Source organism: Gorilla gorilla, chromosome 23 (genome assembly GCF_029281585.2).
Source record: "Gorilla gorilla gorilla isolate KB3781 chromosome 23, NHGRI_mGorGor1-v2.1_pri, whole genome shotgun sequence".
Taxonomy (NCBI): Eukaryota; Metazoa; Chordata; class Mammalia; order Primates; family Hominidae; genus Gorilla; species Gorilla gorilla.
Window position 1 is genome coordinate 30,065,239 of NC_086018.1, and position 24,502 is coordinate 30,089,740.

Consider the following 24,502-nt stretch of genomic DNA (forward strand, 5'->3'; position numbering starts at 1 on the left):
GTTGTAACACAAAAACATCCAAGGACAATGGATGAATGAATGGATGTGGCTGACTTGATTTGCAAAAATAGGTGGAGGGCCAGATTTGTTGTTTTGAGGACACACACACACAGTCTCAGAACAGAGCCTGGCACACATTACACCCTCAGGTTTAGCTCTTGTTCTTCTTTGCAACTGAAACCTATTGAAGGACTGTCATATCACTTATCTGATTGAATCCTCAATGATCTAGTGAGGTAAGTAGAGTGAAGATGATTAACCCCATGGGTTGCCCACGTTTACACAAGATAATGACAGAGCTAAGACTTCCTCTGATCTTCTGGTTATTCAGGTCTCTTTCTCCTTCCTTGTCTTTTGAGATGGAAATTTATGAGGCCAATTGGTGTGGCCTAAAGATTGGTCTGAAAACCAAGAAATTATTTCATTTGGGGCCGACCAGAGACCCTGATGAAAATTTTCCCTGAAGAAAGAGGACAGGTTCTCAAACTTTTCAAGTCCTCTTGGGTAAAATATATCTGATTTTATCGTTATGTTTCTAAAACCTAATGATCAGATCAAAGTCCAGCCACTTATGATGTCACCAGAGGGGCCAAAGGGTGTCTTAGAAAAACCTGGTAGTCCCAGTACATGGGTGGGGAGCTCATGAATTGGAGAGGAAGAGAGGGAACCAGGCAACTGGACATGAGAGAGGCAGGGATGCACTCCAGGAAGAAGTGAGAAGGAAAGATAAGTACTCGACTCTTCATAAGCCTGGGGGAAACAATTCCTGCCTCTTCTGGCCCAGGTCCATTTGGCCCTCTCTCCCTGCTCTACTTGCTTTTTACCTGCATGTGCTCTTACTTATCCCAGTGCCCTGTGATGAGAGTTAGGCCTACGCTTTCCTTAATTTTTTTTTTTTGGCCTCACAACACCAAGGCCTTGCACTGCAAGAAGGCACTTGACAAATATGGGCTGAATTAAAGGGAAATGAGGGAGAAGAGGGACATGTCCCCAGACCCTCATGCTGGTCCCCCTTAGTGGTGTCACCTGAGACCTGAGTCTATATTCTGGCCTCTGGTGCAGGGGCCACACAGTATAGACAGTGGTAAGAATTCAGGAGGTTAGGAGGGTGCTGGGTCTGAGTCAAAGCCTGCCTCCAGCAGTGCTCCAAATTTCTGTTTTTATGCATAGAGAAAAATTGTTATTTAGGCTCATGGGAGTAAAACTGGAAAAGGAAGCCTTAATCAGAGTTCCCAATTTCAGCCCACACTGGACTCCTTGGTAAAGTTTGGTGTGGCTATGTTTCCTCACCCTCAGGCCATTTGTTTTCTCAGTTTGAGTCGAGGTTTTGCAAAACTTGGCAGTTCCCCATTGGTATATTTTGGGTGGGAGCTTTTGGGTTATCACAGCAGTGTCTGCTTTGCTCTTTCTTCTTCCTCCTTCTTATTTTTCCTCCCTTTTCTTCTCTTCCTATTACTCATTCTCCTTTTCCTATTCCTCCACCTTCTCTTCCTCCTTTTTATTCTCCTCCTCCTCCTCATTCTTTCCCTCCTTCCCTTTCTTCCTTCTCTTTCCCCTCTCTTCTCTTTTCCTCTTTCTCTCCCCTTCATCCTTCTCTCTTTTTTTTTGGTGGAACCACTTCCCTCCCATTCTTCATAGCTTAGTCTCTCCTCTAAGTAGCTTCTCTGATTAATACACAACCACTCACCACTCCATGTATTCTTGGTGTTTCTAGGCATCAATTGATTGATGTGTAACCAAGTCCCTGCCATCTAGTTAGTACCTAAGCATCTGGCTTCTCCTTTCTCACTGGCTGCCTTCCCAGAATTTTCTAACAGATTAGTGCTTCTGTAGACAGAAAAAAAATACTGTTTTTTGTAATCCGTATTTCTGGTTGGTAGAAGTCGGAAGAGGCAGAAAGGTGGTGAAACTATCAGTTAAAATGAATTCGTTGTATTATTCATATTAGAAATATATCTGGGATTAAATTAGTTAATACACGTAAATCTCTTAGGACACTATATAGTTAATGCTGTCCGAGGGATGCCTATCATGATTATCATCATTATAATTGTTTCTCAGCCGGGTGCGGTGGCTCACGCCAGTAATCCCAGCACTTTGGCAGGCTGAGGCAGGCAGATCGCCTGGATTGGGAGTTCGAGACCAGCCTGGCCAACATGATGAAACCCTGTCTCTACTAAAATTACAAAAATTAGCTAGCTGGGTGTGGTGGCAGGTGCCTGTAATCCCAGCTACTTGGGAGACTGAGGTAGGAGAATCGCTTGAACCCAGGAGATGGAGGTTGCAGTGAGCTGAGATCGCACCATTGCACTCCAGCTTGGGTAGCAAGATTCCATCTAAAAAAAATAAAATAGTAATTGTTTCTCATCTCCAGCTTCTCCTCCTTAAGCTGTGAATTGAATCATTCATCTATTTATGTAGTATTATTCTCTCATTCCACAACTGCATGTTGATACCTACTATGTGCCAGATGCCATGTAGGTGCTGGTATATATCCGTGTGCATGTGTGTGTTTATGTCCCTCACATTCTTACAAAATATATGTAAAATTATCAATAATAGTTAAGTGCTCAGAAGAAAGTGTATCTGAGTCAAGGGTGAGGTTCAGTGGGAGGGAGAAGGGTCTTCCTTATTCAACATAGGCTCAAAGAGGGCCTTTCTGAGGATTGAGCATTCAGGTTGAGATTTGAATGATCAGAAGGAGCCAGCCATGTGAAGATTCTGGGATGAGTAACCCAAGTGGAAGGAACAGAATGGCCAAAGGCCCTGATGTAGGAAGAAGCTTGGGATATTTGAAAAACTGAAAGGGGGCCAGTGTGGGGTACAGATGGTATATATATTTATTTATTTGAGACAGGGTCTCACTCTGTTGCCCAGTCTGGAGTGCAGTGGTGCAATCTTGATTCACTGTAACCTCCATCTTCCAGGTTCAAGCAATTCTCCTGCCTCAGCCTCCCTAGTAGCTAGGATTACAGGCTTGTGCTACCAAGCCTGGCTAATTTTTTTGTATTTTTAGTAGAGACGGGGTTTCACCATATTGGCCAGGCTGGTCTTGAACTCCTGGCCTCATGTGATCTGCCCACCTTGGCCTCCCAAAGTGCTGGGATTACAGGTGTGAGCCACTGCACCCAGCCAAGATGGTATATTTAGATCAGGTGCTTTGAGTGAGTGACCCTGAATTGCTGATGATTCCAAAGATGGGCTCATCTCGATGAGAGGATGGATTGGTCTTCAGCCTCCTTAACCTCTAAATGCCAGTGGAAGACCTCACCTGCCTTTTGTGCCAAAAACTGGTGGGAAAATGTCAGTGGTTTCCTGATTTCTTGCCCCTTTGTTTCTTTGGGCAAGGAGAGAAGTTCATGAAGGTAATGAGTGAAAGAGGACCATTGTCCATGGGAATAGGAGTTGGCTGAGTAAATAGAGACTGTGATGACTCTGGAACAAAGCCTGTGCCTAAATATTTACTAGAGTCTCAGAAATAAAACACTCTGAATATAGGAGCTCCATCTGATTTTCTGTCCCAATCCAGGAAGTGTGATCCTTGAGATGGCAATGATCCAAGATTAAATCTTTTCAAACTTCCTCTGTGAAAAGAGAGCTTCCTAAGAGAGACACTAATCATGATTAAAGACAAGTTCCTAGAAGGTGAAGAAGGAATATGAAAACATGACACAGATGAGCACATTCCATTCCTGAGTTTACAGTGGGATGGGTAGGAGGTTCTCACCCCACTGTGCCCCTTCAGGGACATTCAGAAGGGAATGTCCTGGGAAAAACCAGAAAGTCAGTGTGTGCCACAGCCTCTCCCTGTGCCCCTGGGACTTCAGTCACCTTTGGCTATAAGACCTTGGGCAAGTCACTTCAATCTTCTGATCCTTATTCTCATCTGTAAATGAAGATCAGAATAATACCAACCTCACAGAACTGTAGTGGGCATTAAATAAGAAAAAGCAAATGAAATACATGGTCCAACCCTTGGCCCAAAGGTAGTGCTGTAAAAGTTAGCATTCTCCTCTCCCTTTCTTATTCTCCCAGGATGGTGCTCTCAACTGTGGTACCCAGACCAGCAGCATCAGCAAGACCTGCACTCTTGTTAGAAATGCAAAATTTCTAGCCTCAAACCAGACCTACTGAATCACAAATGCTAGGAAATGGGGCCCAGTAATCTGCGTGTGTTTTTTTGTTGTTGTTTGTTTGTTTTTTGAGACACAGTCTTGCTCTGTGGGAGTGCAGTGACGTGATCATAACTCACTATAGCCTTGATCTCCTGGGCTCAAATGATCCTCCCACCTTAGCTTCCTGAGTACCTGGGACTACAGGTGCGTGCCACCACGCCTGGCTAATTTTTGATTTTTAGTAGAGGTGAGGTCTCGCTATGTTGCGCAGCCTGGTCTCGAACTCCCGAGCTCAAGCAATCTTCCCCCTTTGGCCTCCCAAAGTGCTGGGATGATAGGTGTGAGCCACCATGCCTGACCAGTCTGTGTTTTAAGTCCTCCAGGTGATTCTGATTAGGGTTGCCAGATATCGCAAATAAAAATACAGGATGCCCAGTTAAATCTGAATTTCAGGCAAACAATACATACTTTCCTGTCTTTTTTTTTTTTTTTTTTAGCATAAGTATGTCCCATGCAATATTCAGGACATACTTATGCTACAAATGTATAATGAATATATTATCTGTGAATCTGCATATTCAAGATAGGTAGACTTAACTGTATATCTTGTATTCTGATTATGTTAAAGTTTAAGGACCACTATTGGAGGATATCCCAATGGAGGAGTCCAGCACAGCCTAGAGAAGGCATGGAGAAGACGCCCTGGGATCTCCCGATATCCCTTAAAGAGAAGGACAAAAGCAGGGAGCAGGAAGCCATCTCCAGAATTCTGGACATTCTGGGTCTTAGATGGTTCATTAACAAAGAAAAATGTTTCCTGAAATTAGCTGACTGCATTTTCCATTTGGGCTATGATGACCTTTTTTCCTCAAGGAGAAAACGATGACTCTGTTTCTTTCAGGAAATTCAGGGTAATCTATAAAAACATGGGCTGTGTAAAAGCATCAATACTTCTTCAGAATAGCATGTCTTTGTGGAGCAAAACTTTCTTAAATTTTGTCACATCATTAAAGTCCAGTAACACCCTCTAGCGTAGGCCAAAAAAGATTATTATCCTCGGTTTACAGTGGAAGAGACTGAGGCTAAAAGCAGTAAAGTGACTGCCTCAAGGTCACATAGTTTGCTATGGCGGAACCAAGATTAGAACCAGGTTGGAAGGTTCACAGTGTGCTTTGAAGGAGGGGAGGAAAAGGATGTCCATGCCATTTAATTGTACTTTCAAGTATGATTATTGATACAGGATCCTTTTTGAAAATCCCCTGGCTGCCTCTGATTGTGAAGCCAGTTGTCCATTGCCCTAGGCAATTCTTTTCATTGTTTTTTGAGATATGATCTCACTCTGTTGCCCAAGCTGGAGTGCAGTGGTGTGATCACAGCTCATCAAAGCCTAGACCTCCTGGGCTCAAAGGATCCTCCTTCCTCAGCCTCCCGAGTATCTGAGACTATAGACAGTGCCACTGCACCCAGTTAATTTTTTATTTTTTTGTAGAGGTGGGGTCTCACTATGTTGCCCAGGCAGGTCTCAAACTCCTGGATTCAAGTGATTCTCCTGCCACGGCCTCCCAAGGTGCTGGCATTACAGGTGTAAGCTACTGCACCCAGCCCCCAGGACAATTCTTGATGCCTGGATTTGTGATCCTGAGTGTGCACATGCTGACTTACTGTCCTTAGGGTGTGAAAGTAAAGATAAAATTAATATGTAAACGTGAATCACTTTCTTCTTCTGGGCTACAATTTTATTTTCATTGGAAAATAACAAGGTCAGCTGTAATCATTTCCAAGGTAATTCCAGCTCTAACATCACATGAGCTGGGTTAAGATGTCAATTTTCTATTTCCAGGCACACAAAACATAACTGTAGTTAGCACTCAGTGACATTTTCACGTCTTTTTCTACATCCCCCCAAAAAACACATAACTTACATGTCTACTTTGCTTTCAGTCCTCAGGCTCTGCTAGTGAATCTGAGCCAGCTCTGGAATTGTTGTTCCTTATTTTTAAGATTTTAAAGGATTGTGTTCTGATTATAAAATTATACAAACCCCTTGTGAAAAAACTGGAAAAGTATTTTAAAAATGCACTCATTGTTTTGTCTTCCCAAGATAATCATTGTTAAATTTGGATATATTTATGTATACACAGGTACACACACACACACACCTATGCATATATTTAAACATTTTGGGGCTCATAGGGTATATAGGTTTGTATCTCCTCATGTCATAACGAATTCTTCAAAGCTATAATTTTAATGGCTGCACAATATTCCATCATATGGCTGGGTGCAGTGGCTCATGCCTATAATCCTAGCACGTTGGGAAGCCAAACTGGGAGGAAAGCTTGAGGTCAGGAGTTTGAGACCAGCCTAGTCAATATAGCGAGATCCCATCTCTACAAAAATTTTTTTAAAATTCTATCATAAATATGAACTTGAATTTATCCAATTGTTTTTCTAATTGTTGGGCCCTTACGTGGTTTCCAACATTCCTCTGTTGTAAATGACATAGCAATGAACATACTGATGAAATCCTTGTATCTAAGTCTTTGTGTGCATCTCTGATAATTTGCTTAAAACCGAGTCCTAAAAATAGGGTCATATAAATGGAAGGAGACAAACTTTTAAATGATTTTAACGTGTACCAACCGACAACTTTCCCGAAAAATGGTATGAAATATGTGGGAGAGCCTATTTACTTGCCAACACCAAGTCTTTAACATTAAAAAAATCCTATTTGACGGACTAACCTATAAGGTCAGTTCCCCTTATGGTCTTGTTCTTATGAACACTGAGCTTGTGGGTTGCCAGACTGATATTTCACAGAGCCACTTCATAGTCTCCAGTATACCCTGCTGTTCTTATGGGCCCTGGGTAGGCCTGGCAGGCTAGGTTTATTGCCTCTTCTTCAGGAGAGAGTGGTCCTTGGCATGTCCCTGAGAAGAGTCCTGACTCCATGCCCCAGTGGGAATAAATGCAGCTCTCAGACATTTGGTTGCTATGGTTTCTGTTGTTTCCCCAAGTGGAACATTCAAAGATTTGATATCACTTACTCACTCAGCAGATCTTTACTGAGTCCTTGCCATGTGCAAAGAATGTCCTCTGTTAAGTGGAAGCAGGACTGGATTGCAGAGAGCCTGGAGTGCCTGAAATTCCTCTTCTGAATTTCATGCCACAGCTGAGAGGCAGAGGTTACAGTGAGCTGAGATCATGCCACTGCACTCCTGCCTGGGCGACAGAAAAAGACTCTGTCCCAAAAGTGGGCTCTTTGAAGGCTAGAAGGTATTTGGGGCAGCAGACTTGTGTGGAAGCAGTTATCAAAGTGGGGATGTGACACGCACCAGGAGAGGGGAACAGACAACACATGAGGTAAGAGATTGGAGGGTGGAGATCGGCTCTGGATGGTGTCAGTGGAGAGGTGGGACTGGGCTTTATTTTGCAGATGAGGGAAGCGTTTTTATAGACAGAGCTTGATGAAGAGGGCATTCCAGGAAAAACGAAAATGTCATAAACAAAAGCAGGAGGCAGGAAAGCACAGAGCACATCTTGGAAATTGAGCCAGTGTGGTTTTGCCAGAGTGGAGGGGACATGGCAGGGCATGGCAGGGCTGCTGAGATTGGAGAAGGTGGGACTGACTTTATTGCAGAGAGCCTGGAGCGCCTGTAATTCCTCTTCTGAATTTCACGCCACAGCTGAGAGGTTGAAAAGTGCTCTGGTCAACAACCTTTGTTGTCTCTGGTGGTTGAGATCACCTCTGAGAACTCTCACAATCCCATCTCTTGAGGAGATAAATTGTTTGCGGAATGATTTCCCACCAAGATTTTGAGTAGCTTCAGTGGATTTCCAGTCGAAATATCTTTGCTTTCATAACTTTGCTGCAGCCTGATGGTATCATGGAAGTCTTGATTCTACCAAGCCTTCCAGTTCCGGGGCCTCCCTGGTGAGATCAGTCAAAGTTTCTTTCACTCCATGTTCTATATGTTGGCATGTGGTTGAAGTGAAAATGCCACCCACTGGGCAGCACAGGTGCCATGGTTTTATATATATATATATATATACACACACACACGCACATATATATATATATATACAGACACACATATATATACAGACACACATATATATACACACACACACATATATATACACACATATATATACACACACATATATATACACACATATATACACACATATATATACACACACACATATATACACACATATACACACACACACACATATATATATATATATATATATATTTTTTTTTTTTTTTAAGAGATGGAACTTTGCTCTTGTTGCCCAGGCTGGAGCCCAATGGCGCGATCTCGGCTCACTGCAACCTCTGCCTCCCAGGCTCAAGTGATTCTCCTGCCTCAGCCTCCCGAGTAGCTGGGATTACAGGCACCTACCGCTACGTCTGGCTAATTTTTTTGTATTTTTAGTAGAGATGGGGTTTCACCATGTTGACCATATCTGGTCTTGAACTCCTGACCTTAGTTCATCTGTCTGGCTCATCCTCCCAAAGTGCTGGGATTACAGGTGTGAGCCACTGTGCCCAGTGGGTAACAGATCTTTAAAACTCTGGCAGTTAAGCAGGGAATTTTGGAGAGAGCCTCTTTCACTTTTTGTCCTCCAGATCTTAGCATTTTTTTGGGGGGACACAGTCTTATTCTGTCCCCCCAGTTGCAGTGCAGCAGCATGATCACACTCACTGCAACCTTGAATTACTGGGCTCAAGTGATCCTCCCACCTCAGCCTTCCAAGTAGCTAGGGCTACAGGTACATGCCACCATGCTCAGCTAGTTTTTAATTTTTTTGTAGAGACGGGGTCTCATTATGTTACCCAGGCTGGTCTTGAACTCTTGGCCTCAAGTGGTCCTCTCACCTCAACCTCCCAAAATGTTGGTATTGCAGGCCTGAGACACCACACCACCAGGCCAGATTTTAGCATTCTAATTGTATAGTTACAGACTGCATCCCTGCTTCCAAAGAGTGATGAAAACAAGTTTCAGGAGGAAACAGTGGCTTTCAATACACTCTAGGGCAGGCTTCTCAAACTTTGTTGGGCATAAGAATCACCCAAAGAGCTTATTACTCTGATTTCAATAGGTCTGGGTGGGTCACTAAATAGAGTAACACCTGTCTTTGGTTCGAGAGACAGATGCAATTCCTGCCAGCTTCTGACTTCTAACATTAATTGTCAGTAGCGGCTGGCTGCGGTGGCTCATGCCTGTAATCCCAGGACTTTGGAAGGCTGAGGCGGGCAGATCACCTGAGGTCAGGAGTTCAAGACCAGCCTAGCCAATATGGTCAAACCCTGTCTCTACTAAAATTAGCTGGGCATGCTGGCATGCAGCTGTAGTCCCAGCTACTTGGGAGACTGAATCAGGAGAATCGCTTCAGCCTGGGACGGGGAGGTTGCAGTGAGCTGAGATCATGTCACTGCACTCTAGCCTGGGCGACAGAGCGAGACTCTGTCTTAAAAAAAAGAAAGTCAGTAGGGAGAAATGATTTTGCCTGATGTTTTTGGTTTAGGTAGTTTTCCCTTTAGAGGAGGCACAAGGGGGAAACATTAAATTTGTGCCAAACCCTGGAGGGACTAAAGTAAAAAGAATTTAAGTGATAGAGCCATTGTCTTGTTAAGGCAAACCAAATCGGTCTTTTCAGGAATCTAAATTGCAATGGGAGGAAATGTGTTCTTGCTGAATGTTCCAAATAACAGAGAGGCGGATTCTTTAATAGTAATGGCAATTAGAGGGACTGGCCTCGGTCCTCCGTACGGCCAAGAACTCATGGCTGAGTGACAGGTTTCAAAGAGGATTTGAAGGTGGATGATGTTAAAATCTTACGGGAAGTCAAGAGGGGCAGCTTGCTTCATTTTGGATGGGTCACGTTCAGAATAGTCTATTCAGGTCTGAGGTCCACTTTGGGGACAGAGATGGGGCTCAGGGCGGCAGAGAACAACAATGGTGATGAGAATCAAGTCCACTGTCGATGAGGAACAGACACATGAGAAGAGAAACAGACACATGAGAAGTCTGGGGAAAACTGAAGCAGGGAAACCATCCCTGTCCTCAGATATTGGAAGGGCTAACTTGTGGAAGAGAGATTTTACTTGTTCTGTTGCACTATAAAGGGTGGAAGCAGGACTGATGGGTAGACTTCAGCTCAAATAAAGAATGACTTTTTAACAAGTAGAGTTGTTCTACCACAGATTCAGCTGCATTGTAAGGTAGCGAGTTCTCTGTCACTAGAGGTATGCATTAAGAACTGACCATCACTTGGGAGGTGTTGCAAAGGGGACTTAAGCTGTGGCATCCACAGACCCATTCCACTCTGAAAGATTCAATGATTGGTTAATTTTTCCGTACGTCTCCCCTCCCACCAACCTTCCAGGATAGGACATCTACGTGGTAAAATGTGATTATTAATTCCCTAAAATCAAGAGAATAAATAGCCTTTCTGCATTTTGTGATGTGACATTATGTTATTTTCCCAGTTCCCATGCTCTCAGACCTGTTGGGTTTGGTCAGACTCAGTTCATCTTGCACAACAAGCAGCAAAAGTATCCACATACTTGTAATGGCCTTTCGAGTCCCATCAGAGGGTGAGGAGGGTTGGTAAAGTAGTAAGTGAGAGGTGAGGTCAAGTTGGGGAAATTTTAGATAAAGTCTGAAATCCTGAATTCACAGGAACATGGGGGAGAAATTCTAGAGAAGGACGTGATGATTCACGGCACTGGGTCACTCCCTGCATGGGAGTGGTGCCCATTCTCAAATGGGCATGAGCATGGATGAGGAGTGGACAGAGAAAATGTTTGGGAAATTGGCACGATGAACGCATTGTTGGTGAGTTCCAGCAACAGGAGCGGCAGTGTAAAAACCTGGCAGGGGAGTACAGGTCATAAAACAATGGTGTCTGTCTTAGTTGGCTCAGGCTGCCACAACAAAATACCACAGACTGGGTGGCTTAAACAACAGAAATTAGTCTTCTCATAGTTCTAGAAGTCAAAAGTCGAGGTGCCTTCAGGGTTGGCTTCCAGGGAGGCCTCTCTTCCTGGCTTGTAGACGGCTGCCTTTTTGCTGTGTCCTCATATATGGCCTCTTTACTGTGCATGTATACGGGGAGAGAGAGAAAGAAATTTCTGGTGTCTCTTCTTATAAGGACACCAATCCTATCAGATTGGGGCCCCACCCTTATGAGCTCATTTAACCTTATTATCTCCCTAAAAGCCCTATCTCCAAATACCATCACCTTGGGGGTTGGGGCTTTAACATAGGAATTTTGCAGAGAGGACACAATTCTGTCTATAACAGTATCCATTGTAGCTTTTGCTAAGTGTCTTTGAGGGTGAAGTAATTATCCTCTTGGGAGGAGAAAGGAGGGAAGGGACACTGATTGAGAATCAGCTGTGTCAGTCACAACTGGTTCATAATTTCATTTGACTCCTGCACCAACCCTGCCATGAGAGAAGACGGAGGCTTGCAGATGTTCTAATCACCCAGAGAGTAAGAGGTCAAGAAAACATTCGAACTTGAGTTGTAAAGCTCATGCTGTCTCTGCACTTGAGGGAACTTTACCTTGAAACCTTGCTATATTCCTAAGACAGTTTTTAGGCCTGTAGCTGTCAGGAAGACCACCTGACAGGCCCTTTTGGGTGTCCAGGAAAGTCTCTGAATAGGTCAGTGTTATGATCAGAGCTGTGCTTTAGGGAGGTTGCTTGGCCATGTGGGTGGGTGGGGAGGTGACTGACGGAAAGGAGAGAATAGAGATCCTCTAGCAGCCCGCTACTTGGTCCTGTTGAGAGATAGTGACAGGCAGCACAAGGGCTATCTAGAAAGAGCTAGGTGGCCATAATATTGTGAAGGCAGAGTCAGAGTTTTGGTAAATGATTAAGTGTAGGTCATGGGGTAAAGAGAGGGAGTCCAGAATGAGGAAGGTTGTTCCCCTAATAGAAATGAATAGAACCTGGGCTCAGGACATTCTGATACCCCGAACTCTCCTGGCCTCATTCCACTCTCTTCTCAGATAGTGAGTGGGGACTTCAGGACAGCCTGACATTGCTTAAAGGACAATGTCCCTGTTTGGGAGAGATACTGGAGGGGACTTTTTGAACTTATGACTCATCTAATGCAGTTAATAATTTCTGGTAATTATGTCCTTAATAGTACAGCATTAGGCTTAATTATTTATCAAGCAAGAAGTGATAAATGAAAAGATAGTGGGTCAGGGCAGGTAGGCCACTTGCAGAATGAAACTTTTGATTAAAAGTGGACTGTTAGGCTGGGTAGGGTGGCTCACATCTGTAATCCCAGCATTTTGGGAGGCCAAGGCAGATGGATTGCTTGAGAGCAGGAGTTGAAGACCAGCCTGGGTAACATGGCGAACCCCCGTCTCTACAAAAAATACAAAAACTAGTTGGCTGTGGTGGTGCGCGCCTGTAGTCCCAGCTACTTGGGAGGCTGAGGCTGGAGGATCACTTGAGCCTGGGAGGCAGAGGTTGCAGTGAGCTGAGATGGACCGCTGTACTCCAGCCTGGGTGACAGGAATAAAACCCTGTCTCAGGGAAAAAAAAAAAAAAAAGTGGACTGTTATCCCCCTCAAGCTTTGAGCAGGAGGAGGTAGATGTCTCTAAACAACCTGCCTTCCCCTAGTTTCCCCTTCTTAATGAATGGCGTCCACCCAGTTACTCAAGTCCCAAATCTAGGAGTTACCTTTGATTATTCTGTCCCACATTTCCCACATCTAACCTATCAACAGAGCCTGCCAACTTTGTTTCTAAAACATACTTCCCAATCTCTACGCTTGCCTTTGTCTCAACTGCTGTCTCCCTAGTCCAAGCCACTGTCCTCTCTCACCTAAGCCAGGGATAGTCTCCCACCTGGTTGTTCTATTTTCTTCCTTGCCCCCAACACTGCAATCTATACACAACTTAGAGCAATTTAAAAAAGCAAATTAGGTCCTGTCCCTCTCCTGCTTAAAATCCTCCAGTGTCATCCCATCTCACTTAGAATAAAACTAACTTTTTTTTTGAGTCAGGGTCTCACTCTGTCACTTCAGCTGGAGTGCAGTGGCACAATCATAGTTCATTGAAGCCTGCAGGTCCTGGGCTCAACTGATCCTCCCTCCTTAGCCTCCTAAGTAGGTAGTACTACAGGCACGCAGCACCATGCCCAGCTAAGTTTTTACATTTTTTTTGTAGTGGCCGGGTCTCACTATGTTGCCCAGGCTGGTCTCCAACTCCTGGTCTGAAGCAATCCTCCTGCTTCAGCCTCCTAAAGTACTGGGATTAGAAGCATGAGCCACCACACCCAGCCTAAATGACTCTATTTTAAAATATTAAGATCACAAATCATTATTATATATCAACCTTCTTTTTGCTTCTCAACTGTGCATACCTGTGTCAGGGGAATGCTATTCCTGTGGTCTCTGAATGATTAACTTTTTTGTCATTCAGATCTCAGCTTAAAGGTCTGAATTATAATAGTAATTCTTTAATATTAGAGAAAGTCCATAGAGTGACCTTCTCAGACTCTTCAATCTAATCACTCTATCACACCCTCTATTCTCTTCATAGCACTTACCACTCTCGGATCATTGTTTTTGTTGTTTATTTATTTATGTTTACAGTATTTGAATATAAGCTTCTTGAGAGTAGGGATTTTGTCTGTGTTATTCACAGCTGTTATTAGTGCTTAACACGTGTAGTAGATGCTAATATTTGTTGAGCAAATGTATTAATGCACCTGTACCAACCACTGTCTCCCCACTGTCATTCTGAGAACTTCTTCTGGCTAAGCCTTCAGAAATCTCCCTCTCCCCTGACTTAATATTTGGCACTAAGCACCAGCTGCCTTATACTGGGAATAGGGGCTGGTATAGTTAGAACAGTTTCTTGGCATAATCTGTCTTTTGGGAAATAAGCGTTTTGTTCCAGGTTTGGACCATCTTTGGGACATTAGATAAGTAACTACAAGCCACTCTTCATCTGCTTAGCAAGAATGGGGATAATTACACTTGTTTGGTTCTTATCAAATGCTGCTGTACCTTCTCCTCTTGGATACAGAAGGACTTTAGAACTTTCTGGAGTTCTTTTTGGCCTCAAATGCAATTGAATTGCTGACACAGTATTATGATTGGTTGTGCAAGATCCCTCTCTTGCTTTACCTGATATTTTCTTTTTTTGTCTACCATTCACAGTCTTATTCTCCTTTCCCCTTCCAGTCTTCCACTCTTGGGTATTTGATACATGTGCTTCCAATCTGTCTTCTATAATCTGTATTTAGACATGTGCGTATCCTTGAAAAATGCAGTGTTTTGTGCATGTGTCCGTGTGGTCCCTAGAACCTTTGTAAAAAGTATCAATACTATATGATCTAGAGAATCATTATTATTATTAATATCATCTCTTGTTACTTGGGAGTTCATGGAGTCACATAATTTAATAGCTAGGAATCACTTGCAAATCATCAGCTCCACGCCCCTCCTCGTTTGACCAGATGACTAAGGTCCAGAGGCTTCCTTTGAAATGATTTCTCTCAAGAAAATTGTCAGTGTTTACTGAGAGCCTGTATTGGGCAAGACCCTAAGCCACCAGGCATGCTGGGGGATATGGAGATCAAGGGCTCATGCTCCTAGGCACACAGCCTTGAAGGAGATTTTTAGGGAGGCCTGGTGGCTGTGGGACTTCCCATATCTTCTTCAGGATTGGACACGGGGCCCACAAAAGACTCACAGATGGTCTGGTTTTGGGATACATCCCACTGCTCCTTCTCCAATCCTCTCCTTTTCATCTTTACTGTCTTCCAAGTTTCCACATCTGCCTTCTGAACTAGCTGTCCCTGATGATTCCAGTACAGTTGTGCTCCCAGCCCACCTCTGCTCTTTCTTGTCCTTCTCTTGGCTGACATGTCTCCTCTCTCTTTGACCCACTCTGAGTGTCCTGGGGGAGCACAGAGCCCTCACCTGACTTTCTTTTGCGTTTCCAGATTGGAGCCTCCCTCTTTGCTAGTAACATTGGAAGTGGCCACTTTGTGGGGCTGGCCGGGACTGGGGCAGCTTCAGGCATCGCCATTGGAGGCTTTGAATGGAATGTGAGTAACACTGCAGCCATGGTGCACTGGGGCTGGAAGGAGCCTTAGCAGTCAACCAGTTCAATCTATGCTCGGAGGAGCTGAAGGTGTTAGGGAACCCTTCAGGGTCATCCCAGGGTGCAGACAGAGGAGGGGCATGACTTCAGGAGCCTCAGGGCCCTGCTGCCTTTCCACCAGAGTAGCATGAGAAAACCACTGGTATGACAGCAATAGTATTTTTTCTGTTTTCCCTTCATGTTAAAAAGCCAAGGCCCTTCTAGCCATGTTTGAGGTTTGGAAATGCTTACCACCAGATTTCCATTATTATTATTATTATTATTTAAATTTTTATTATTTTATTTTTAGAGACAAGATCTTGCTCCACTGCTCAGGCTGGAGTGCAGTGGTGCAATCATAGCCTACTGCAGCCTCAAACTCCTGGGCTCAAGTGATGTTCCCACCTCACTCTCCCAAGTAGCTGGGACTACAGGCATGTGCCACCATGCTTGGCGAATTTTTTAATTTTTTGTAGAAGCAGGGCCTCGCTATGTTGCCCAGGCTTGTCTTGAACTCCTGGCCTCTAATAATAATAGTCGTAATAATAAATGTAATTATTAATTATTATTATTGTTATTATTAAAGCTCTCTAAATGGCATTTTACTGTGTGTAAACCAGGGAAGAGGTGAAGGAGAACCCAGTGCTCTAGCTGTGGCCCACTGCTGTGATGTTGATGAGCAGCCTCCTGGGCTCCTCTCTGCTGTTTTCTAGCTGCTATTTCCATGGGTCAGTTAGGCAGCAAAGGCGTCCTCCAGTCTCTAACGGCTCCTTAGGGGAGAACATGCTGGGTAATTTTTCTGCAGCAGCTGAGGGGCCCTTCAGGTGGCAGGGATGGGCCAAATTTCCTCCTAATTTGAGTCCACCTTTTGTGTTCATTTCAGGCCCTGGTTTTGGTGGTTGTGCTGGGCTGGCTGTTTGTCCCCATCTACATTAAGGCTGGGGTAAGTATCTGCTCTGTTATTTCATTTCCTGCTGGCAAATGTATCTGTCAGCTTGGTCTTCCTAGAGGGCAGAGGAGACATTATGGGATAAATGGCAGAAAAATCTGTGGATTGGCTTTCACTCCCAGGTTACGAAATTCCCGACTGTCTGCAGTGACATTATATGGATATATTCCTCCTCCTCCTCCAGGGCAAGGGTCTGGCTCCTTAGTGATGCCCAGTGACAGGTTTATTGCGCTGGGATAACACCTAGCTACTCCTACAGTGGTAGGGCATATGGGATTAAAATGAGCAAACGGCTGGAGGTCAGGGGCCATCTGGCCACCTCGCAGACTTCTCTCGCCAGCAAAAGTTATGAATCCTTGACCACACTTCTGTGGCTCTGATATTAGGATGGTGTCACTGTTCTGTCTGCTCTGGGCCCTCTGGTCACCGTGGCTGGCAGTGACCTCCCTCGCACCCCATGCAGGTGGTGACAATGCCAGAGTACCTGAGGAAGCGGTTTGGAGGCCACCGGATCCAGGTCTACCTTTCCCTTCTGTCCCTGCTGCTCTACATTTTCACCAAGATCTCGGTGAGTCCACTGCCCCAGAGGGCTGGGCTGTCGCAGAAGCTGCCACTCTCATTCCTCATCACATGCTGCCCACCAAGAGGCGGTTCTATACATTTCTATTAACTTGGCCCCTTAAGCCTTCTTGCGCCTTGGAGTAAAGTCCTATTTCTGCATCGAGGAGCCAATGGAATTCAATGGAAATCTGTCCTCCACTGTGGTGCAGGCTGAAAACACAAACAGGTTTGTGAAGGTTCAGGGAAAGCAGTTCTTAACAGAAGATTAAAAGGGAGTTAGGGATGGAACTCCCTATGATCCAGCAATCTCACTACTGGGTATATATGCAAAAGAATTGAAATAAATATATCGAAGAGGTATCTGCACTCCCATGTTCATTGCAGCACTATTCACAATAGCGAAGATATAGAATCAATGTAAGTCCCATTAACGGATGAATGGATAAAGAATACGTGGCATATATACATAATGGAATACCACTCGGCCTTAAAAAAGAAGGAAATGCTGTCATTTGTTGTGAACATGCTGTCCATGTCCATAACATGGATGAATCTGAAGAACATTATGTTAAGTGAAATAGGCTAGGCACAGAAAGACAAATACAGCATAGTGGAATCTAAAAAAGTTAACTCAGAAGCAGAGAGTACAATGGTGGTTACCAGGGTCTGGGGGTGAGGGGGTGGGGAGTTGGGGAGATACGGTCAAAGGATACAAAATTTCAGTTAGATAGGAGGAGTAAGTTCAAGAGATCTATTGTACAACATGGTGACTACAGCTAATAACAATGTGTTTTGAAAATCAGAGAAAGATTTTAGCTGGGCTTAGTAGTGTGTGCCTGTAGTCCCAGCAACTCAGGAGGCTGAGATGGGAACCCCAGGGGTTTGAGGCCACCCTGGGCAAATGTAGTGAGAACCTGCCTCTTAAAAAAAAAAGATTTTTAAGTGTTTTCACCACAAAAAAGATAAGTATTTGTTTGAGGTAATGTATATGTTAATTAGCTCAACTGAGCCATCCCATAATATATAGTTTAAAATATCATGTAGTACATGATAAATATATACAATTTTTATTTGTCAATTTAAAAAAGGGGGAAGTTAGGGATATCTAAGGGTTGGCCCCAACTTTAGAGGCAGGCATGGGCCTTTGTGCCCTGCCAGGGTAAAATCTGACTCTATGTGACATTTCTCATGCACTTAAACACAAGCAGCCGGTGCCAACTCTGGAAGGCACTGCTGAGATTCTGTCTTCTTTCATGGACAGAGAAATGAAAACCCTGGAGTTGGAACGAACTTCTCCTGAATCAGGAGTAGAATCCAGGTCTCCGATTCTCAATTCACTGTCCTTTTCCCTGCACAAGGCTCCTGCTTTTTCTTGGAATCAGCTCTGTGGGCCTTTAATTGCTAACTCTCTGGGGGATTTTTACTCTCTCTGAACCCAGCCACTGGGGCTGCCCCTCTACCATCTAGCCTGCTGTCCTTGACAACCTGGAGCTGTAGGTCCACCTTGCAGAGCTGAGATTTCTCAAGGATTGGAGGGCGACTGGGGTACCTTTGAAAGCTGAGCAGCTCTTGGCTGACCTACTGGAGCAAACATTGTGTTTCTCTTCTCCCCTCCCCTCCCCACCACTCCCCCCTTCCCTCCCCCCCTCCCCTCCCCCTCCCCCTCCCTCCCTTCTTCTTCGTTCTTCTTCTTCCTTCTTCCTTCTACTTTCTTCGTCTTCCTTTTTGTGAGATAGGGTCTTGCTGTATTACCCAGACTGCCAGACTGGAGTGCATGGCATGATCATAGCTCAGTGCAGCCTCTACCTCCTGGGCTCAAGCGATCCTTCCACCTCAGCCTCTTGTGTAGCTGGGGCTACAGGTGTGTTCCACCATGCCCAGCTAATTAAAAAACTCTTTTGTAGAGACAGGGCCTCACTATGTTGCCCAGGCTAATCTCAAACTCCTGGACTCAAGCAATTCTTCTGCCTCAGCCACCTAAAGTGTTGCAATTATAGGCATGAGCCACTGCACCCGGCCTTGTGTTCCTTCTTTACTTCACTTTTTCTTCCTTGAAAGTGTTCAGGTCAATTCCTCTTGATTGTAAAACAAAACAAAGCAACAACAACAAAACACAAAACAATCAGGAAACCACTAAACTTCTGAGATATCTTTCTGACAGCCCAAAAGATGGTAGGAAGAGAAAAGTTTGCTTATAGATTTTAGTGTGCGTTTTTTTTGTCCCCAAGGTGACTGTCAGTCTGATAAAGGTTAAAGCAATGGTATGAAAAGAAAAGAAAAGAAAAGAAAATGTAAATGATAAGGAATAAGAGAAAGAAAATAGGACTTTAGTAAGAAAACTACCTTGGAGAATAATTGAAGGAGCTGGCTCCTAGTCTGTTCCCCTGCCCACTAGCGGGTGACCTGGGGCAAATGTCATAAAAGCTTAGCTTCTTTATGAGTAAGATGGGGATAGTAATTCCTGCCTTGCCTAGATCACTGGGTGTTGGTGAGCATCCAGTGAATTTATCTGAAAACACAAAGTGTTCTTGAAATGTAAGATATAATGATAACGAGGCTGGGTGCGGTGGCTCATGCCTGTAATCCCAGCACTTTGGGAGGCTGAGGCATGAGGATTGCGTGAGACCAGGAGTTTAAGATCAGCCTGGGCAACATGGCAAGACCCTATATCTACAAAAAATAAAAAATATTAGCCAGGCATGGTGGTGTGCACCTGTTGTCACCGTTACTCAGGAGGCTGAGGCGGGAGGATCACTTGATCCCAGGAATTCAAGGTTGTGAGCTATGATTGCACCACTGCACTCCAGCCTGGGTGACATAGTGAGATCCTGTCACTAAATAAATAAATAAATGAATGAAGATATAATGATAATGAACATGGTTAATTGAGAGCCTTCACCACTCTCTGCAAGAAGCTCTCTGGGTTGCAGTAGGGCAGAGAGAGAGGTGGTGTTTTCTGAGATCACATAGGGAGTAGCTCCAGCTTTTCCCCTTAGCCAGCAGTTGCAAAGTGCTCATTGCTCTATCAAAATGGTGGTCTTGTTGCCTATGATCAGTTTTTCTCTCTCTTGTTGTTCTCCCCTATCCAGCACCAAAGGCGAGATTGGTCCAATCTCAGTATCTTGCAAAAGATCTGCCCTGGGTGAGATGTGAGTTGGATTGGATCTGAATTGAGCCATGTACTCTAGCTAGGTAGGGTTCTGAAAATACAGTTGGTAGTGTTTCTATTTTCCTGATTACTTAAAGTTGAGACAACAGCAACATTAAATAACATTTGCATTTTTTTTTATTACGGAAAATTTCAAACATATATAAGCAAAGATAGAATAGGATAACAAGCACTCACGGACCTAACACTGATCACTTAGCTTTAACAATTGTCAACATTTTGCCATTTTTGGTTCATCTATCCTCTTCCAATGTTTTTCCCAGCAGTATTTTATTTTATTTTATTTTTTCCAACTTTTATTTTAGGATTGGGGTACATGTACAGGTTATATGGTTAAATTGCATGTCACGGGAGTTTGGTGTACAGATTATTTTGTCACCCAGGTAATAAGCATAATACCTGATAGTTTTTTGTTCCTCACCCTTCTCCCATCCTCCACCCTCAAGTACGCCCCAGTGTCTATTGTTCCTTTCCTTGTGTCCATGTGTACTCAGTGTTTAGGTCTCACTTATAAGTGAGAAAACATGCAGTATTTGGTTTTCTGTTCCTGCATTAATTCAATTAGGATAATGGCTTCCAGCTCCATCCATGGTGCTGCAAAGGATGTAATCTCATTCTTTTTTATGGCTGCATAGTATTACGGTGTATATGTGCCACATTTTCTTTATTCCGTCCACCACTGATGGGCATTTAGGTTGATTTCATATCTTTACTACTGTGAATAACGCTCAGCAGTATTTTAAATCAAATCTCAGATCCCATGTGATTTCACTGTAAATTCTTCAGAATGTACCTTTGACTTTTAAAAAATATAACCATTGTGCTATTATCATATCTAACAAAATTTACAGTAATTTCTTAATTTAGGTAGTTTAATACCTGGCCCATATCAAGATTTTCCTAATAAACTCAAAAATGTTTTCTTACAGTTAGTTTGTTTGAATCAGGATCTGAACAAAGTCTAGATCACATCACATCTGGTTCTTTCTTTTTTTTTTTTTTTTGAGATGGAGTCTCGCTCCGTCACCAGGCTGGAGTGCAGTGGCACGATCTCGGCTCACTGGAACCTCTGCTTCCCAGGTTCAAGCAATTCTCCTGCCTCAGCCTCCCGAGTAGCTGGGATTACAGGCATGTGCCTCCATGCCCAGCTAATTTTTCTATTTTTAGTAGAGACGGGGTTTCACCATGTTGATCAGGCTGGTCTCGATCTCGTGACCTCGTGATCCACCCACCTCGGCCTCCCAAAGTGCTGGGATTACAGGCATGAGCCACCACGCCTGGCCCTGGTTCTTTCTTTAAAGGAAATATACATGTGTAGGTCTTCAGCCTACTACAGTTATTTTTCCCTTTTACATTATTACCTTCCTGTCCTGGCCTACATGAATAAACATTTTTTTATTGGGTTATGTGTCTATTTCTTGATCAGTTGTAAAAATTCTTCATATATTCTGGATGTTAGACCCTTATCAGATATATGACTTGCAAAAATTTTTTTCCCATCCTGTAGGTTGTTTCTTCACTTTCTTGATAATGTCCTCTGATGCACAAAGGTTTTAAATCTTGGTGAAGTTCAATTTGTCTATTTTATCTCTTGTTGCCTATGGTTTTGGTGTCATTTCTAAGAATCCACTGCCAAATCCAAGGTCATGAAAATGTACCCCCTTGTTTTCTCCTTAGAGTTTCATAGTTTTAGTGCTTATATTTAGGGCTTTGATCCATTGTGAGTTAATTTATGTATATGGTATGGCCATGTGCCACCATGCCCAACTTCATTCTTTCACATGTGGATATCCAGTTCTCCCAGTACCATTTTTTGAAGAAATGATTGTTTTCCCACTGAATGGTCTTGCACGTAAGTTTTTACTGAACTTGGTGAAAACAGGCTCTTGCTGATAATGCTGTTAAGGTTTTGTCTTGGAGTTGGGGCCAACACCTAGGAATAGTGCTGCCTCCTTGTGTAGCTTCCTGACTCACACTGCTTCTGCCCTCGACCCATGCCTTTGTGCTTTCTCCACTAATGTCGTGATTCAGCCTCCTTTACTTTCTCCTCCTCTGCTTCAGGGTTGGTGTTTTTTTTTTTTTGTTTGTTTGTTTTGTTTTTTTAGATGTAGTTTCACTCTCATTCCCCAGGCTGGAGTACTGTGGCGCGATCTTGGCTCACTGCAACCTCCACCTCCCGGGTTCAAGTGATTCTCCTGCCTCAGCCTCCTGAGTAGCTGGAATTACAGCCACGCGCCACCATGCCTGGCTAATTTTTGTATATTTTTAGTAGAGACGGGGTTTTACCATGTTGGCCAGGCTGGTCTCGAACTCCTGACCTCAGATGATCCGCCCGCTTCGGCCTCCCAAAGTGCTGGGATTACAGGTGTGAGCCACTGCGCCCGGCCCCCGGGTTGGTTTTTAGTTATAAGATGAAAGGCCTGGGCTTTCCCATTTTATTTGATTAGAGACCAGTGTGCAAAGCCTGGACTGGAAAATGCTGGGAGGGCTAGAGAAATCGGGCTTTGGCTTCCTGAGAAAGGGCAGTGTGTCTGTCTAAGAAGAGAAAAGGGAATGTGAGCAGGAGGGTGAGGAGGTCACACTGCAATGAGCAGGATGGTGGTACCTGTCTACTGTGCACATAGAGAAGGGTGCTGGGCCTCCCCTTCTCCCAGGCAAGTGTCCTCCAAGTCCACAGTTCAAGCAGGTGAAAGTCTGTGGACTGCAGTTGCCATGGTAAGAGCACTCTTTGTCCTCAGAGCTGGTGCAGGGGTGGCAGGGGTGGTCATATAAATAAATTAGGTGCCCAACCTCTCTCCCTGCCTTCTCTATCACCTCACCTATTTTTCAAGTTACTGATTAAACCTTCTTGGACTTGGGAGCCCCCGGGGAGCTGAGGGACAGCCTCTTTCAGCTCAGATCTGGATGGAGCCCATCCCCCAGGAGCCCGCTTTTTCTAAATTTGGCTTTTGAATTGTACGTGTTGTGTGCTGCTCCCTCTCTGTGTGATTTTTGAGGCTCCTTACCCTCCTCACCCTCCTGCTCACATTCCCTTTTCTCTTCTTGGACAGATGCACTGCCCTCCCTCAGGAAGCTGAAGCCTGATTTCTCCAGCCTTCCCAGCATTTCCCAGTCCAGACTCTACACACTGGTCTCTAATCAAATAAGACTGAAAAGCCCAGGCTTTTATCTTATAATTAAAAACTAACCCTGAAGGAAAGGAGGAGAAAGTGAAGGAGGCTGAATCATGATATTAGTGGAGGCCATGACCAACATTATACTTACTCCATCCATTGCCCAAGACCAGGGATCCCTTGACAAATACATAAGAAGTTTGATAGCTGCCCTCTACTTAGTGCTGGTCTCATCATTTAGTCTCCAGCAGGGGTTTTACTTACACCCTCTCCAATTCTCAGAAGAGTACAGCATGGGTAGGGATTTCTATTATTTATTTGTTTGTTTACTGAGATAGGGTATTGCTCTGTTGCCCAGGCTGGAGTGTAATGGCATGATCATGGGTCAATGCAACCTTAAACTCATGGGCTCAAGTGATCATCCTGCCTCAGCCTCCTGAGTAGCTGAGACTACATCCATGTGCCACCATGCCCAGCTATTTTTTACTTTTTTTTTTTTTTTTTTTTTTAGAGATAGGGTCTCACTATGTTACCCAGGCTGGTCTTGAACTCCTCGCCTCAAGTGATCCTCTTGCCTTGACCTCCCAAAGTGCTGGGATTACAGGTGTGAGCCACCACATCTGGCTGGGATTTTTTATTTTAGTTTCCATTTTATGGGAGAGAAAACTGAGTCTCAGAGAAGTTAGGTAATTTCCCCAAATTACACAGCTAGTATGTGGCAAAGCCAGAACTGGGAGCAGGGTCTCTCCAGTGCCAAAGTCTGTTCTCAGTGTTCTGCCCTGTGCTTGGGTGGGATGAAGGCATAGAATGAGGGGATGGGATAGATCATGTGGTCTTATGTCCTGCGCTTTCATTTTACAGATGGAGAAACTGAGGTCCAGACAGGGGAAGGGACTATGAGGGGTTAAACAGGAGCAGAACTGGGATGAGAAGCAGATTTCCTGACACTGAATCTAAACTTTTTGACATTATATGCCCCCTACCTTCTAAGTCTTTCATTCTTCCAGTACAGAGTAGGTTAGAATTCAAGACCCTGGGAAAAATGAAGAGAGCCAGTTAAATGAACCTCACAATATAAATGAGTTGCCAAGAGTAGGACAAGAGTAGGATTTGAGAGGACTGTGGGGAGAGAACATCAGCTGCACACTGGGTATATGAAGGATCTGAAGGAGGGACATCTGGGCAGGGGGTAGGGTAGGGAGGGATGCAGACAGGCAAGGCTTTGTCTTCGTAAATTCGGCTGGTTTTAGGTTCAACATGGGTCACAGAGCATTGAAATTTTAAAAAGAATTACACCGATATCAACTGTACCTGCTAGAAGCTCACTTCAAGACACACAGGAATGCAGGGCTCATGGACAAAAGAAAATAACTGTTCATTAACAAAATACGGTGATAAGGCATTTATATTCCACACAAACCAAGATTCACCAATTGTATGTGTGTGTGGAAGGGCACAGATGGTTTG

General features: G+C 44.1%; 1 protein-coding gene across 3 annotated transcripts in view; it reads left to right on the plus strand.

Annotated features, from left to right (window-relative positions):
• SLC5A1 (solute carrier family 5 member 1) overlaps positions 1-24,502 on the plus strand; it is a 71,288-nt gene that overhangs the window by 8,624 nt on the left and 38,162 nt on the right. The window contains exons 1-4 of one of the 3 annotated variants that reach the window (XM_019018693.3): positions 7,282-7,478; positions 15,104-15,208; positions 16,127-16,186; positions 16,656-16,760. In XM_019018693.3, coding sequence (XP_018874238.1) covers positions 16,665-16,760 — 96 coding nt within the window. In that variant the 5' untranslated portion in view covers positions 7,282-7,478; positions 15,104-15,208; positions 16,127-16,186; positions 16,656-16,664. Of the gene's footprint in view, positions 1-7,281; positions 7,479-15,103; positions 15,209-16,126; positions 16,187-16,655; positions 16,761-24,502 lie in introns of those variants that run through there. The other 2 variants (XM_019018692.2, XM_055374312.2) reach the window with 2 other exon arrangements.